The sequence below is a fragment of the Glossina fuscipes genome, unplaced genomic scaffold (genome assembly GCF_014805625.2).
Source record: "Glossina fuscipes isolate IAEA_lab_2018 unplaced genomic scaffold, Yale_Gfus_2 0, whole genome shotgun sequence".
NCBI classification, from domain to species: domain Eukaryota; kingdom Metazoa; phylum Arthropoda; class Insecta; order Diptera; family Glossinidae; genus Glossina; species Glossina fuscipes.
The window spans coordinates 16,703,369-16,719,634 of NW_023998414.1; the positions used below are offsets into that span (position 1 = coordinate 16,703,369).

General features: G+C 35.2%; 2 protein-coding genes across 2 annotated transcripts; one reads left to right on the forward strand and one right to left on the reverse strand.

The window, feature by feature from the left end:
• Positions 1-1,204: 1,204 nt before the first annotated feature.
• On the forward strand, positions 1,205-12,773 carry LOC119640932 (putative uncharacterized protein DDB_G0277255). Its single transcript, XM_038039294.1, has 7 exons — positions 1,205-1,424; positions 7,162-7,501; positions 9,207-9,340; positions 9,417-10,515; positions 10,572-10,802; positions 11,878-11,973; positions 12,129-12,773. Exons 2-7 carry the CDS (start codon positions 7,199-7,201, stop codon positions 12,714-12,716), a joined length of 2,451 nt encoding a protein of 816 aa, XP_037895222.1. The 5' UTR covers positions 1,205-1,424; positions 7,162-7,198; the 3' UTR covers positions 12,717-12,773.
• A 208-nt stretch (positions 12,774-12,981) lies between these two features.
• Positions 12,982-15,961, reverse strand: LOC119640937. The gene is made up of 4 exons (XM_038039308.1): positions 15,894-15,961; positions 13,577-13,759; positions 13,252-13,496; positions 12,982-13,179 (listed from the first exon to the last, which is right to left on the reverse strand). The coding sequence occupies exons 2-4, from the start codon at positions 13,695-13,697 to the stop codon at positions 12,982-12,984; spliced, it is 564 nt and encodes a 187-aa protein (XP_037895236.1). The 5' UTR covers positions 13,698-13,759; positions 15,894-15,961.
• Positions 15,962-16,266: the final 305 nt, after the last annotated feature.

Here is a 16,266-nt window from a genome sequence, read left to right on the forward strand (position 1 = left end):
TGCTCGTATAAGTTGATTCTGGTTTTCGTTTTGTTTATATATGATTTTAGTACCTTTCAAATAAATACTTAAATTATTTTTATTTATTATGACTTGATATACTTATTATTATACTTATAAGAGATGTTGTTCACATAGCGACAACGAATACTTTGCACACAAAAGCTATCGGAGCAGGTTAGAAGTTTACAAGGCGAATTCCTTCACCTTAGTCTTTAACTGGACAATTACTAAATCGGCGCAATTATTCTACTTTAATAGTAGAATCTTATAACGATAATATCAAAAATGTGTGTGTGCTCCGGATGGAGCTTTCATCTAGTCTGGAAAACCTAATGCGTTTCGTATATCGCATCGTATATCGCATATATAATAAATAGGCAATGGTTCGAACCAACAACCATGTTTGCATATTTGATTAATTGTAGGCGTACTTTTGATCCAGTTTGTCTAAAATTGACAATTGACTGGAAGTAAAAACTTTTCACCATGGAGCCTATAATTTAGGAAAAAAAAGTTTCTTGACTTGACAATAGCTTCTTTTTTTGGATAAAGTTTTGAGGCCGTGATCGTGATATTAAAATACAAACGTAGCAGGTAGTAATAGGACTCTTCCGCGCAGTCTACGCGATCACTCAGTCGGATCGGAATTAAAATCTTCAATTTTTAATCAAAACAAATCGATATTTTGTTAATAAATAATGTTCAACTTTGTTTATCACAAACTCTCTTCCCTTTAGATATTGTGAAATGGAAGAATGGAAAAAAATGAAAATTTCTGAAGTTACGATGCTTATGCTAATGAGGTTTGCAAGATGAAATCTTTTACATCATATGAAATTTTGACACGCCCATAATTATCCCTTTACGTCATTCTTGAGTGTTCAGGGAATCACTTTATCTCGAAAGAGCAAACAAAAAACATGAATATATATAACGCATTTATAGCAGATAATGCGAAGCGGTGCACATCGGCTCCATTGCAATATTATATACATAAACGGCTGTTTGGCAGCCCTACAATTAATCTTTAACGAAAATTGTGATCAATTCGTTTCCTCCAGTCAAGAGAGTATCTTTAAAGTGCTAGGTTGTGCTTTAAGAGAGCTACGGGAACTGAAAACTGAAAAGCGCCCGACAAGAAGTATCGGAATTTGAAAAGTTGTAAGCTCGGTGAGAAGGAAATTTGTGTGCGTTCAAACAAACATTGGCTTATGTGAATTTCATTTCTGTGTTTATAAATTATAAACACAAAATAAATATCATTTAAAAAAAGTGCTCGAGTTTTGTTTTTTTTTTTGTTTACTGATGTTAAGTACATATAAAAAAAAATATCTGCATTGTGTTTTCACTGTAGTGTGCAGTTTTACTATGAAAATATATATATATATTTATATATATACATATATGTAGAAGACGTGGTGGTAAGTGGTACATACTTTCCTACTTTCAAATTGTGCTACATCTAAATATGCAGATGCTGTTATTGAAGCACTAATTAGGCTCATAAATATTATTGCTATGTTGAAGCAGAACAGCATATTTTATTGTTATTGCCATTGTCAGGTATGCTTGTTATTGTCTAAACTTAGAAAAAAAAGCTCGTAGTATTCTAATAAACAATAGCGCGATGCAATAATAATAAAAGATAAATAATAGAATAAATCAATAGTCAGAGAATTTTTTTGCTTTACTGCATAGTGGAGAGAACCGAATCGGATCGGATCGGATCGGATCGGATCGGATCGCCATGGATGGACAACAAAAAGTACAAAGAAATCTAAATCATGTAGACAAGCAATTAACGCAGCTGAACAGGTAGTTGATTGTTCGCTGCGCTTAGACTAAGCACTACATCTAAGGCAGTCAAACAAGATTTTCTATTCAATTGAACTCAATGTAGATGTTCTTTTGTGTTTTGCTTTGTACATGTGCGAAACTTTTGCTTTTAATGATTACAAAAAATGATAATAATAATAATAATAATAATACTGATAATAATTGCAGAGTATTTCTGCAAACATAGACATATGTCTATGCCTGCGCATGTAGGTGCAATATATAACCCATTCATCACATTCCTTAGCCGGTTTCGAAAGCATACAATAATGTTCAAGATTCACACGATCAATAAATTTAATTACTATGCCTTCAAGTTTTTCTATCTACTTAATACTTTTCATCATTCTACATAAATAATATTACATAATAATAATGGGGGGTGTTACGTTAATTTTGGCAATTTTTTTGACTTGGAAAACGCATTTATTTATTGAGAAAAATTCATACAATACACAATATGTTTTATTGATCACCATATTTTCGATCAATTTCTACTACTAACTTTTGCCCATCTTTCTTTTGCCCAAGACGGTGATGCCGCGTTGGAAGAACGACAGCGATTTGGCAGGGATTCAATCGTCGACTCATTTTCGCACTTTACTTCAACTTTGTAGAGCCGCGTGCCAGCCAAGCCGTACTGCATTGATCTGAACAAGTCGTATTCAGAAGTCGTATTCGCATCCGTTGAATGCGCTGGGCGCGATGGAACTCCCGTGCGAGCTGCAACAGTCCTCTCCCATCGCATGTACACGCTTAGAAATAGTACATTGCTAAGCTGTTCGAACGTTCTTTGCGAGCTTGTTTTCGAACTTTTTTCGTTTGCTCCTCCAGATCGTTCTTTGTTATTGACATCAAACTCACCTCTTTTTAAATCGTTGACGATAGCAAATTTCCTTCGAATCAAACAACAAAAGCAATTAATGTCCAAAAGGACAATTTTGAGCGTTTCATTCTATTCTATTAACGTTTGTAAATGCTGAATAACTCAACGAGGAGCGGATATCTTATGTAGAGAAAGTTCAAAATCATCGAATTTAATCGTTATGTACACTGGTATGTCTCTGCTTTTAGTCAGAAGTCGCTGGCCAAAATTAGCGCAACCACCTAATATAATTTATATAATATGTCATCCGTCCAAGACATATAGATATACAGATATGTAAATACATGATAAACAGCAAAATTCATACAAAGTTGTTTACAAAATGAGATTTGGCATAAACGCATAAAAGTCCGGTGCGGCCAGCGAGCTGCCACAGCATTTATAATTAAGATAAGAACTTTCCGTTAACTTGAAGTTGGCAAATGTTCAAGATTTACTTGAAAATGTTTACGGCTTTTTTATTCGTTATTTTTAATGATTTCCTCATCTAACTCGGACGTTACCTGACGACTTGCTTCGCTTAGCTTTAATTTAAGGAAATGAATGAAAGAAATTCAAATATGCGCTTAACATTTATCTACCAATAGGATGATCCTCTCTGCTCTGCTCCTATAGACGGCAGAATTTTGTCCCGATACCCTCGGCTTCGTATGTATTCTCATGTACGCAGTTTTCCCGCTTCATATCTAATAGGTATCACTCGCAGGCATTCATTTGTTCTTAGTATACCATAATACCGTAATCTTCCAAATCCAAATTGAAACTTTCTAATTCGTATAGTATAGCGTTGCGACTGTAACGATTGACTTGAAACGTGTCTGCAAAATTTTGTACAACTTTCCATCATCACCTTAATAGAAACAGGATTTTCTAAAGTCATAATATAAGTGTGTACTTAGACGCATATATTGCTTGTGTATGTAATGTGTAGTACGCGTGCAGTGCAATATAATGCTAAAGTTTCATTTTAAGCTATTTGTCATTAGGATTGCAATCAACTGTTAATTACGGGTAACGTGTGCATACCTATGTTCGTTCAAATCGAAAAATTTTCTGTTTCATGTCGATCACTGACGAAAGAAAATCGCTAGACTTGCCCTACCGGTATAAGTATAACCAATCATATATACTTGCGACTTGGGATAACGCTAATCGAATCGAAATTATTTTTGGGTAAACATTTCGAATTTGATCTCGTACTGCCTTACAATTCGAACAAACCTTTGTTGTAAGATTATAATAATTAAAAATGTTGTTCATTGTTAATATTAGGAAATGCAAACATGACTTCCATAGGATGAACAAACAATCCGCTTGTCAAGGGTATCCACAATGCAAGCATATTTCTGGTATTGTCATAACATTGAAAGCATCGTTCAAACAATCAATCAATTTTCTATTGAAATATGTGTTAATCGAAAGAACTAATGTGTGCTGATAATAGCGGAGGAGGTTAGAGATGCAAACCTCATTCCTGAATGAGTTTTCCCATATGAGGTCGATACTGAATAATACTGAAAACTTATCACGCCCATTTTATGTCGCTAGCCAGTTATTGCTGGTGGCACTTCATAGTGATAGATTTATTTATGATTATTATAATTTATGTGTGACCATAATATACTATTGACTCACACATACTGTATCTGTGTGGTTATTTAAGCTTTGCATGTCGTAACGCCTTCACTGTTCACCACTTTTAGGAATTTGGCAGCAACTATTTTTCAGATTAAGAAGGAAAACTAACGATACTACTTTCAAATGGGGGAGTTAAAGCTTTATTCGGTGATAATACATAATACAATGTTACCTAAATTCTCTCTTCTTAAGGAAGTGGCGGAGTCAATCGAATAGCCGATCCGAATAATTAATTCTTTAGCAAAAACACTTAAAAGAAATATTAATGCTTGACTCATTTTGCTCAATCTTGCATCAGATAGAAAACTACATCACTTCGTGGAAATTTTGAAATGGCACACTATTGCCTATTTCTGTAATAATAATTAAATTTTTATTAACACGAGTTAGGTAAGCAAATTATCTTAGACGTTGTATCATTTATTTCTGATGTTGTTTTATCATCCATTACCTACTTCCATGAATAATACATAAACTTGTTGCCCAATTCCCTTTATCTTTTTCTTTTTGTCGTTTATCTTCATAATTGAATACTTTTTCATTCCTAATTTATTCTATTTATCTATGCATCTTCCATCGGTTTGCCGTTTAGGCAAACAAACACTTACCTTTTCGAGGCCATAAGTCAATGAAACAATGCTAAAAAAATTATGCAATTCGCCCTTCGCCTACATGCACGCCCGCGGTAAAGGGGAAACTAAAACAGCCTTGAAACAAAAAAAAAACAATAATTTTCGATTCTGTGACGATATTTCGGAAATTCGCTACCCACCTACATGTTTTTCAAATACGTCTGCATATTTGGATCGATCATCAATACGCTCACAATTAAGGATAATGCTAGTGTGTGTTAGAATAAATGAGAAATAAATTGGAATTAAAATTTGATCGGAAATTTTTGCCATACTAATGAGACGATCATACTGAACATGAAGTTGATCCTCACGAATATTTCTGATGATAAGTTTTTAGAAACATCTGGACGGGATCGAAAGTTGTGGACAAAATTAGGGTCAACGGTATCTCGAAAACTGTAATAAAATGTAGAAAAAAAGTAATTATAGGCGTTTAAAGGTCACTTCATAAATTAGGCAAAGCTAGAAGTAACTTCCGATGCAGTTACGCAAAATCTATAGTTCGTATTTATTCATTATAAGTCACCGAACCAAACGAGCTTTTGTTTTTACTATATCGATAAGGATTCAGTTCAAAAAGTGCATATCCGACATGTAATGCTTTGGGATTTTAAACAAGGCAATAGCGCTAAGGCGACATCTGAAAAAATATGCACCGTATACGGTAAAGGACTGATAACTGATCGGGCAGTTGGAAGATGGTTTCGAAAAGTCCATTCTGGAGATACGATCTTAAAAGACCGGATGTCTTTCTGAGTTTGACGACAAGCTTGTCTTGTCTTGGGATAATCCTTAGGGCGATGTATTATAGTATTCTTATTTTTTCTTTAACTTTTCTTTTCGCCTACGACATCTAACACGACGTTGGTCGGAAAAAAGTGAGGGAATAGAAAAGGGAGTATGCGAAGTTTAGCGCGTATATGTGCACCACTACCTGATGCGCCTTTACCGACTGGCATAGCTATGGCTTAGTAAGCGCTCTACTGCACCGAAATTTCGACCCGCGAACGCTGACTTGAAAGTCGACATGATTCAATTTGCTTTATTCCATGATTTCTCGACCGATTGCTTAATTCGAATGAATTAAACCGAATGTATGAAATATGTATTAATGTGACGGCTATTTAAAAATGGAAGGTTACGTGGAAAGTGTCCGAAAAAGTGGTCCGATCCGAAACATTTTCAATAGTGTTCGTCCTTGAATGCAAACCATAAGTGGTTTAGGGTATAATATGATTGTTGCCTTGCTTGGAACTTGTAATGTCTCTGCGATCTTGTCCGAAGTATGCGTTGTAGACTTAATAATAATGAAGTCATTCTTTAAATCTCTCTACATATATAGAAAATGAAAACGTTTGGAATTTAATTTGCTAAGTTAATGTATAAAAATTAATTCACCGTTTAGTACAATGTAGTAGACAATGTACATAGGCGTGTTGCATATTCAGATAGATAGGTTGTGTTATTGAACTTTATTATTTTAAAATAAATCCATGATGCATAAGGCAAGCTACCGTGTGAAGCACGTACATACATACATACATACATATACATATCGGTATACATTTATATGCATTCGTTATTTGCACTATAAATATTTATGTTTAGGTTTACGTTCATTCACTGTTATGTCACTGTCACGACGGCTGAAATGAACACAGACAGGCAACCAACCTGTACCAAGCAGCTGGCACTTTCAATAAAGTGAAGATGTTCCTGGTTTTATTTATTTTTCATTTTTTTTCCATTAAAGAGAAAGCGCATAATTTATTAAGCAGACAAAACTTGATTTTTTGCCTGACAGTTCATGGAGATCAAAAGTTGAAATTGGCTAAAAGGAACACAAAAGTGAGAAAGTTGTAAACGGGTTGGGCACATCTGAGATAGAAAAACAAAAAAAAAACAAACACAAACACATAAAAAAAGATAAGAGAATCCGGGAAAGGACCTGAAAGTATGAGAGGCGGCGATTAATATTGAAATGATTGATAAACAACAACAAAACAAAATGTGAGAGTAGTTTGGTATTTTTATTCATATGTAAAAATGTTGAAGCACAACCTTCAATTATTTCAATTAGATTTATATATAGTATGTACTATGCGTGCGTATATATAGATATGTGTGTTCATTTACCAATTGCTGGCTTTTAATATCTCGCAGAAATCATTGCAAGATATTTTGTGCTCATAATAACTTTATGTTTGTTGAAATGGCCACCGCGTTATTGGCAGACTGTAGCAATAGTTTAAGAGAATCAACAACTAGTTCATCCAGCGATATGTTAACGTTAACTACGTCGGCGTCGTCGTGGTGCGCATTTTCCGTTTCGTCGCGTATACGTACGGTACGTTTAATTAGACCACATATGCGACGTATTTTAGTGGTTCCGGGTACGACACCGACCTTTGGATTTACTGTACGTGGCGGCAAAGAGTTTGGTACCGGCTTCTTTGTTTCCAGCGTGGATAGGAACAGCGAGGCAGAACAGAAAGGCTTAAAAGTAAGTGCTGTATAATATAAATGAATGATTGAATATATTTATGACAAGACATTAATAATTCTTTTCTTTTTTTGTTCGTATTTTTCAATACTTACGAAATCTATGAAAAAAAAATGTGCTTAAAAGCAAAGCCTGCAATTAAGTTAAGTAATTAAGAAGAAACAAGTGAGAAAATTATGTTCGGTCGTGGCCGAATCTTGTATACTTACTTGCCACCGTTACACTAGAAGAGATTGAACAAAAAAAAAAAAAAAAGACCAAACATTTATACTCAATAATATTGTGGGTGAGTTTCTCGTATCTTTGTAATGCAAGCTAAAGTACTGAGTGAAAAGAGAGTTCTCAGTTTATGTTGCATTCTGTCGCGTGTCCTTTGACCGATTTGCCCCCTTTTCAAGTTCTTTTGCAAATAGGAAGACGATACTCTCATTATAGACAGGCGGACATATGAACAGACAATAGAAATGGTCAGGCATGACAGAAGGAAGAAAGCGACATACTTAGGTGCAATCCGAACTGCACACTGGTCAAGATTTTTATACGCTTTATGGGATTTTTGAAGCTCACTTGTGGACGCTATAAAGGTATTGAATGAATGGGCGTCGCTGTTTTATTCCATTTTCATTCAGATCGGCCATCGAATATATGTTCAAATTTTTATAGGTTTATAAGTAGTGAACAAGAAACCCAATGTTTTTCTACTTGACAAACATAAGTCTCTTGATTTCACGAGATAACACCGTGCTGTGCGTTGTCTATATTCAATATGAAATCTGTGTGCAAAAATTTCCAATGTTTTTGCCGAATTTGAAATCGATAGCTTCATTTTTACCATAAACATTAATTATAAAGACGGACGGACATGCTTAAATCGATGCAGAATATAATGCTATACGTTGTGGGCGTTGAAAACGTTGCAAACATAATGAATATACGCCCCATCCTTCGGTGATTGGTATAAAAAAAAAAAAAAAGAAAAGGTGAATAAATACATTGTAGACGCGCAACATATAAGTGTATTGCAAGCGCAATGAATATAACTTATGCGGAGGGCATAATTAACCCGAGGCAACAACGTAACAACGCAAAGACACACAATTTTACAAATAGTGTTAAATATTAGATTCCATTATGTGTATGCGTACAAAGCCTAAACGTCTAGATCAGGGATGGGCAACCTTTTTGATCAGCGGGCCAAAAATCTCGATTTTTATTAAAAATTCAGCATTCTGCTTCAATTTTCCTTCCTAATGAGCAAAAAAAAAAAAAAACAAAAAAACATTTTACATTTGCGCAACTGAGCCGATAGTGAACACAGACACTTTTCATTTGTACCGCTGTTATGTGTGAGCAAATTGGATTATTTGAAAATTGGACGTAGCGGGCCCGATTCGACGTCACGGCTCGACGCTTGCCCATACGTGATCTAGATGTAGGTTATGTGTCCGATTGACGCGTATCATTACGTGTTGCAGGCATTTCATGAAGCTTGATATGTCCGCAGCGGAGAACATGAACAAAAGAGATATATTTAAATAATTTTTAAATATTATCACGTCTCGGCAATTTCAATATTCTTCGATTTGTGGTAGATCGATGCACAATTCGTTGTAACGTTGTTATTAATTCTTTACCGCACCCAATTGTGTGTGATGTATATGTGTAACTATCGTTTAAACTTTCATTTCATTTCACTTGTTTGTAGATTGGTGATCAAATATTATGCGTTAACGGTTTTAAAATCGATGACGCTATACACAAAGAATTTATGCAGCTCGTACTTAGACAAGACCGATTAGTGTTGAAAGTGCGCAGTTTGGGAATGTTGCCAGTTAAGCAGTAAGCAAAGGAAAATAAAAAATGGGCTAAACTTACTTTTTAATTATTTCACTCTTAACTGATATCATTGTTTTAGAAGGGAAAACTCTGAATTGTATTGGAATGGTGTTAAGACGCCTGCGGTGTATAATGCAACACATCCGGAAAATTCATATCAATCGTCACTTAAACGCGATAAGCGCATTTTAAGTGAGCGCGAGGTACATATTGTGCTGAATGTGGCACCAAAAACTAAGCTTGGTTTAGGGATATGCAAAGGCCCCGAGTGGAAGCCGGGTATTTTTGTGCAATTCACAAAAGAAAAAAGTGTCGCTAGAGATGCGGGGTTAAAGCCAGGCGACCAAATACTTAGTGTTAATAGTATTGACTTTGCCGATGTGTTATTTAGCGAAGCTGTCGCTGTAATGAGAAGTTCGAACAAGCTCGACATGATGATACGCACTAAAGTTGGTTGCGATCTCTTTCCTGGTGAGTCAAGCGGCTATAATAGCTCAGCGAGTTCAATAACCGGCGATCAAAGCCCTTGTTGGGGGGATGCGAAATCGAAGCGTTTGATTTCAGTTAAAGAAGAAGTCACACCCTTGACAACAACGCCCATTAAATCTTGGGAGAATCTTGCACAAACCGTAGGCAAGCAGGTGCTAACATCTGGCGCAAACGAAGAGCCAAATGTATACGAAACGAAAGCCGATGGCACAGAAGTTAATAAAACAATAATTAAGTTATTAGATAATGGGACGTTGATCAATAACAAAATGTTAGATAACAATCCAAACGCAAGCATAAATGCAAACACAAGTACTACCAAACCATGGGACAGTGCTGCCACAAAAAAGGACGATACACTAAAGGCACCGCCGCCGCCTCCCCCACCCCTCGCAAATAATGATACCGATAATCGAGGACAATTTGAAATACAAACCGAAACGAAATGTGAAAAAGCTAACGACGAAGATTACAGTTGCAGGCGTTTAAAACGTAATGGCGGTATAGCGGCCACTATGCAGCGATATCAAAACCTAAGAAACACAAATACGAATATACCGTCACCGTTGCCAACCTTGCAAAAAGTTATTCATAAATTCCAAACCACCAGCACTAGTACTAGCGAAACGAAATCGGGCTTATCCAGTCTCTCAAATGCCATCTCTGAGGAATTGAAGAAACGTAAGGCGGTAAGTGTTGTACAACGAATTTCTTCAGCAAACATATGATAAAAGCAATTTCGTAGAAGCAACAAACATGCCAACCGAATGAGACCGTCTCATCTACCGAGTTATCTAAAAGCAATCTTTGCAATCGACCTTGCAACATTAATCCTATGCCTAGTACGGAAACAGCGCTTAATATTACGCATCATATTAATGGGTATCAACACAGTGCTTTCATCAATGAGTTTAAGGAGGCGCACAAGAGAATGTTTAAAAATGGATTTAAAGAGAATGATACATCGAAAACCGAGGTTAGTAAGATATGTCACACACACACACACGAATTCTAGAAATAAGTTGGAAATTATATAACCAAGTAAGTTCTCCGTGGAAGGAATCTTTTTTTTTTTTTTGCTTTTTTACCGACAGTTTTGGCGTCGTTTTATAAATTTCGTTGATGGGCATCAAATAAAGGAGTATTTTTCCTCTTTTCCTTTTTCCCCCGAAACTTGAACTTTCCATTTGACTGACGGACATTACGACATCTACGACGAACATATGTAACATTTAATACGCTATTTTGGGCGTCACAAATGAAAGAACGATCTTAATATACGTTCACGATGTAATAGTGAATATTAATTAGTTTGTCGGATTAGTGTAGGTGAATTAAGGCATCCCCGGAAGCGAGTTTTATTAATCTATGTTATGTTATCTATATTATTAGCTCTTTCTCTATCTTTTCCTGTTGGGTGTATTTGAAGTATGTCCATGATAGGTGCGAAAAAAAAGACGTAAAACGAAGGAATCATTCCGTCTCACTGGTAAATAAAAATATGGCGAAGAGAACATTGTTGGGGTGAAGTAGCGCAGTAAACTTCTTGAGACCAAAGCAAACTCTAGATGAAAAATAAAGATGAGAAGTAAAGAGATTCTCCAGCGCATTAATAAAAACAAAAACTCATGTCCTTGGTTTCCTTGTAACGCTTATATTAACCGATAACTAAAATATGTGGGCAACGTTTTGCGTCGTTCGCTTTATTATATTCAAAGGCCATCACAATTCTTGTAAATTGCATATATGACTGTTCGAAAATAATAACAAGAACAAAACACACACACACACACGCACACACGCACACGTAAGAAGCAACAAACGAGAAACTTCAACGTAGTAGCATAAATAGTGAGCGAACGTAAGCCTTCTGTAACGGTATACCTAAGCGGAGTCTTGTCATAGAGTAATAGGGATAGGAGCACGGTGGGTTGAAATCGAAACGGGCGGCATTCGGATGCTTTCCCATTTAACTAAAAAATGCATACACACATACACACATTTAATATCAGAGAATCGATAGAAATGTGATTTTCATATCTTCGTTATAGAGTGGTCAAGAAGGCGTCATTACTTCGGTTAACACAATTTCAAAGCAGCCCCAAAGGATTTCGACTAAAATTAGCAATAATCATTTCTCCTCTGAGGTAAGATTACAAGTTCAGCATTTTTAAAAAGAAAAAAAAATTTATACATATAACTACTTTTTTTTTTTGTTTCTCTTTTAAAATATATTTTGCAACTGTTTTTTAAACATTTTACTTTTCTTTTCTTTTTTTTTTTTTTTGTGCATTTACAACAGCTTTCGAACAATCCCCTTAGAGCTGAATACAACAACTCAGAAAGATACCCTTTTAATAGAGAAAAATGTAATGAATCATCGTCGACGGGTAATGATGGTAAACTAGTTCGACAACAACAGCAACAACAACAACAACAACTTCATAAAATAAGTCATAATATTCAACATTATGAACCGTCCTTAAATAATATTAAATCAGTAGAGAATCAAAAGGCCATGCGAACGCATATGAAGCATGTTAGCGATTATGAGAATCAAACAATTCAACAGATAATGGGGAGAAGAGAAATCGCACGAGACGAAGTGTGCCATTTTAAAGTCGAAACGTTAAAGGACTCGCAAATTGAAAAACGAAATCACAATTATCAACATGAAAAAAGTCAGGAAAACTGCAAAGAGATTGATGTCAACAACAAACAACAACGAAACAAATTGGAAAATTCGCCGCCATTGTACGCAGCTATAAAGAAAAGCAACTATCCGGTGGATTTGTCAAGTGGACCGGGAATTTTAAAAAACGGCAATCGTCTCAACACCAGCAATAATACTACGGCCAAACCCTTAGAGAAGTCCATCAAATTTGTTTAGGTTCCCAGCAGTAATTCGTTGTTCTATATACAATTTATTCTCTAATATGTGCAATAAATGTAAAATTTAGATTAGAAATACTTTACAAAATACAAAGAGTGCTTAAATTTTTCTTTTTTTTTTTTATGCTAAACAATATATATTTACATATAATATATAACATAATATAAATGACATTTTCTTAATTCTCAATTTATATATGTATATACATATAATAAAAGACATGAACATATGTATTTTCAAAATAGTTATTTTTATTTTTTTTTTAAAAACTACTTTGGCCACAACTTAAAGAGCATCTACTGAAAGAGAATTTCGGCTCGGGGTGTATTAACACTTGGCAACTTTCCTCTTCGGCTAATATATCGGTGCTGGAGAATGGCGATGAACCGGATATATGAAAAAGAGGGGGATGTAAAAGTCTTATCGTCGATACGCGTTCACGCCAAGTATTCCAAAAAAGCTATGAAATTAATTTAAAAAAAAACTTGGCTTACACTTGTGCACAAACAACTTCATGTTTTTTCTTATTTACATTTTTATATAAATGTCCGCCGAACTCAAAGAACATTGGCTTATCCTCTTCCCCGCAGATGGTGATGCACATTATGTCCCTATTTTGTTTGCGAAAGAATTGCAATTTAACAAATTGCAGAGGTAACAAACTGACCAATTGAAACGTCTCGATCTCGGGATCTATCTCGCGATAGAGACAACTGTTTAAATCCGCGCAATCGTCAAAATCATCGCAACCGAATATCAGTTTTGTACGTGTAAGGCCTGTGCATGAAAATTTACAATAAATGCTTAAGTGATTCATTCATTCATTCATTCTAAAATATTCCAATTAGAATTGCTACCGATATGATATTGTCTTAGACCCTGGCCGCACTCTGTCACTTGCGTAAAAGGATTTTCAACAATTACAGGCTCATATATGTCATTATATTCCGCTATCATTACTTTTTGTATGCGAAACATATGTCTATTATGTCGGCCGATACGCCCGAAGATCAGAAGTTTATGAGATTTCTCTTGTTTTGCTCCAAAAATAATAAAAAAAAAAAACACAAATACATAAATAAATAAACAATAATAAATATTTTCAGGAATAAATAAATATTTTTTAAATCTCTCCGATATTGACAGGAATTCAAAATTTCCAAATAATGCTACGATATTCCGAATCAATCGGTAATTGAAATGAAGTGAATAAAGAATTTGAGAATATTTCTTAAGGAATAAAATGTCGATGAAAACATTTATGCTTTACCTAAGTACGGCGAAGACAGCTGTTTATATGTACTACAATAGGTATAACGGTGCTGGACTGATACGTGATGCGTATAAATGAAAATATTATATTCTAGCTTTTATGCCTATCATCGAGAGATTGCGCATAAAATCTAAGAATTTCTTGTCAAAACGTTCTCTGAGCATTGCATATATCCTTGCTTAAAATTGAATGTCTGTCCACTTGTTGGTCCATCTGTCCTTCTATGCGAAAGTGTGGCGTGAACCTTCTTTCAGTTACAAAAATCCAGATATGAAATCCATCTTCAAATTGAACAAAAAACATCATTGAAAGCTCTTTGCGGGCGGGCTTTTATTGAAAATGTGGCAAATTGCTTGATGAACACATCTCAAGTATACGCTGAAGCTATTTTCAGAAGCGAGAAAAAATTTCATTTATTTTGTTTCTCATTATTTACAAATTACAAGACATCAAGCGATGAAAATGTCGTCGAGTAGACCATAGGCGATCCTATAGTACTGGCAGAGAACTAGAGGAAAAAGTCGGTCGCACTCAGCCAAGAGTAGTATATCGAAATATCATATTTTCGTTTTTTTTTTTGATAGAAGAAAAATCCTCGCAGCTGAGTATAATTTTCTCATTTGTGGTCAGTCTTGTCTACGAACACGCTATCGATTTGTACCCCCGAATATTACCCAACGGAAACGATTGAAAATGTAAATAGAGTTCACTTTTGGCGGATTTTCAAAGTTTTTCATAGCGGAAGTATTTGCATGCAAATACTCTCAGGCATAGGAAATAAAGTAACATAAGTAACTCAATAATGGGAGAAATCGCGACATCGTATTAAAACGAATTTGCATTAAAAATACAAAGATAGTTAGTTCAGAGAACATTGTCTCAATCAAATTTTTATCATTCATTATGGGGCCCCGAATAATCACCTCTCGAAACCCCTTTCCGAAACGAAATTCTCAACGGTCGCCAGGAATCTTCTCTCTAGCCACGACATTCTTTACTTCTGCTATTTTATAAAAAACAATCAGGAGACGGGCAAGGCAAAAGCTACCAATACGCGAGAAGCCGTCATTGAAATGTAGCGCACCAGAGTCGTCTTTTTCGTAAAAAGGTCTTTTTCTTATTCAGCGTAGAAGCCCGCAAGGAGCTTGAATGAGAAGTGCGTAGCCAGCAGTATTTGGGGAGAAAAATTTCAACTAAATACTGCTTCTACGTTCTTATTGTACAGAAAAGTAGACAAAGTCCGTGTCGGAGGTGATATATGCATATTTGCATATAAGCAAAAAAGCAACAAAAAAAAAAAAAAGAAAAAAAAGGAGTTTATGATGTTCAAATGACTTTGACCGACTATGCTGCCGAATAGAACGATTTTTTAAGTCTCGATATACTAAGTCTCCAGAAGAGTTGGATTTATCAGAAATCACTATAGTACCCAAATTATGGAAAGTCGGCCGTACTAAAATGGCCTTCAAAAAAATTGTCTGTGTTATGGAATAAAAATGGGATCGGGAATATTTTGAGATGTTGAAAATACAACCCTGTAATTTTAATTCCGAGTCCGTTTGTCATTTTTCAAGTTCAAGAAAATAAGATCAGTTCGGTCAATGAATACTCAAATATCAGTCAACTGTTCTATTCTTGCACAGAGGTTGCTTGGGGAATTATACACTAGAATCCGATCTATATAATTTGTAAGAGTTTTGCGTCTATCTAAGCCAAATAGGGGACGATCTTTGCCACATTGAAATGTTAAAATGAATCAAAGACCATTGTACGGAGATCATTTCGAAAAAATAAAGCAAACGACTATGTATATGTGAAGCGAAAAATATTCAAGTGCACGCGTTTAGTGAGCAAGCGTTAAATAATCAACATAAACCATTTATAAAAGTTTTCTACCGTACTTCGCTTTAACTGTTAACACGAACCACTTTAAAAGAAGTAAATAAAATGATTACATAATAACGAGTATTGTGTTTTTATTTGTAAGACATAAGAAATTAGAGCCAAATTTGAGCCAAGCTGACCATGCTGACCACAATACTAACAACGCAGAGTTAAGGAAAAGTAAAAACCACTTTATCTTTATGTCTGTGCGCTCTCAGTCTTGATTTCAAAACTGTCGACACCGGTGTCTTCTCTCTATTTAGATGATTGCCAAACAAAGCTCTAATCACATTGCTGATGGAGGTACATATTTCACGACGCGATTCGCGATTCATTACAATGTTATATCTCATCGGATTCTTTGTATTGTTGCGGTATTAAAAACAAGAA

Excerpts from the sequence above, each read along its gene's own strand:
- LOC119640932 (XM_038039294.1), top strand. The coding sequence starts at position 7,199 with ATGTTTGTTGAAATGGCCACCGCGTTATTGGCAGACTGTAGCAATAGT. Across the intron at positions 9,341-9,416 it reads GGAATGTTGCCAGTTAAGCA|AAGGGAAAACTCTGAATTGT; the intron begins GTAAGCAAAGGA and ends TCATTGTTTTAG. Across the intron at positions 10,803-11,877 it reads ATGATACATCGAAAACCGAG|AGTGGTCAAGAAGGCGTCAT; the intron begins GTTAGTAAGATA and ends TCTTCGTTATAG.
- LOC119640937 (XM_038039308.1), bottom strand. The coding sequence starts at position 13,697 with ATGTTTCGCATACAAAAAGTAATGATAGCGGAATATAATGACATATAT. Across the intron at positions 13,497-13,576 it reads TCTAAGACAATATCATATCG|GCCTTACACGTACAAAACTG; the intron begins GTAGCAATTCTA and ends TTTCATGCACAG. Across the intron at positions 13,180-13,251 it reads GCGGACATTTATATAAAAAT|CTTTTTTGGAATACTTGGCG; the intron begins GTAAATAAGAAA and ends TTAATTTCATAG.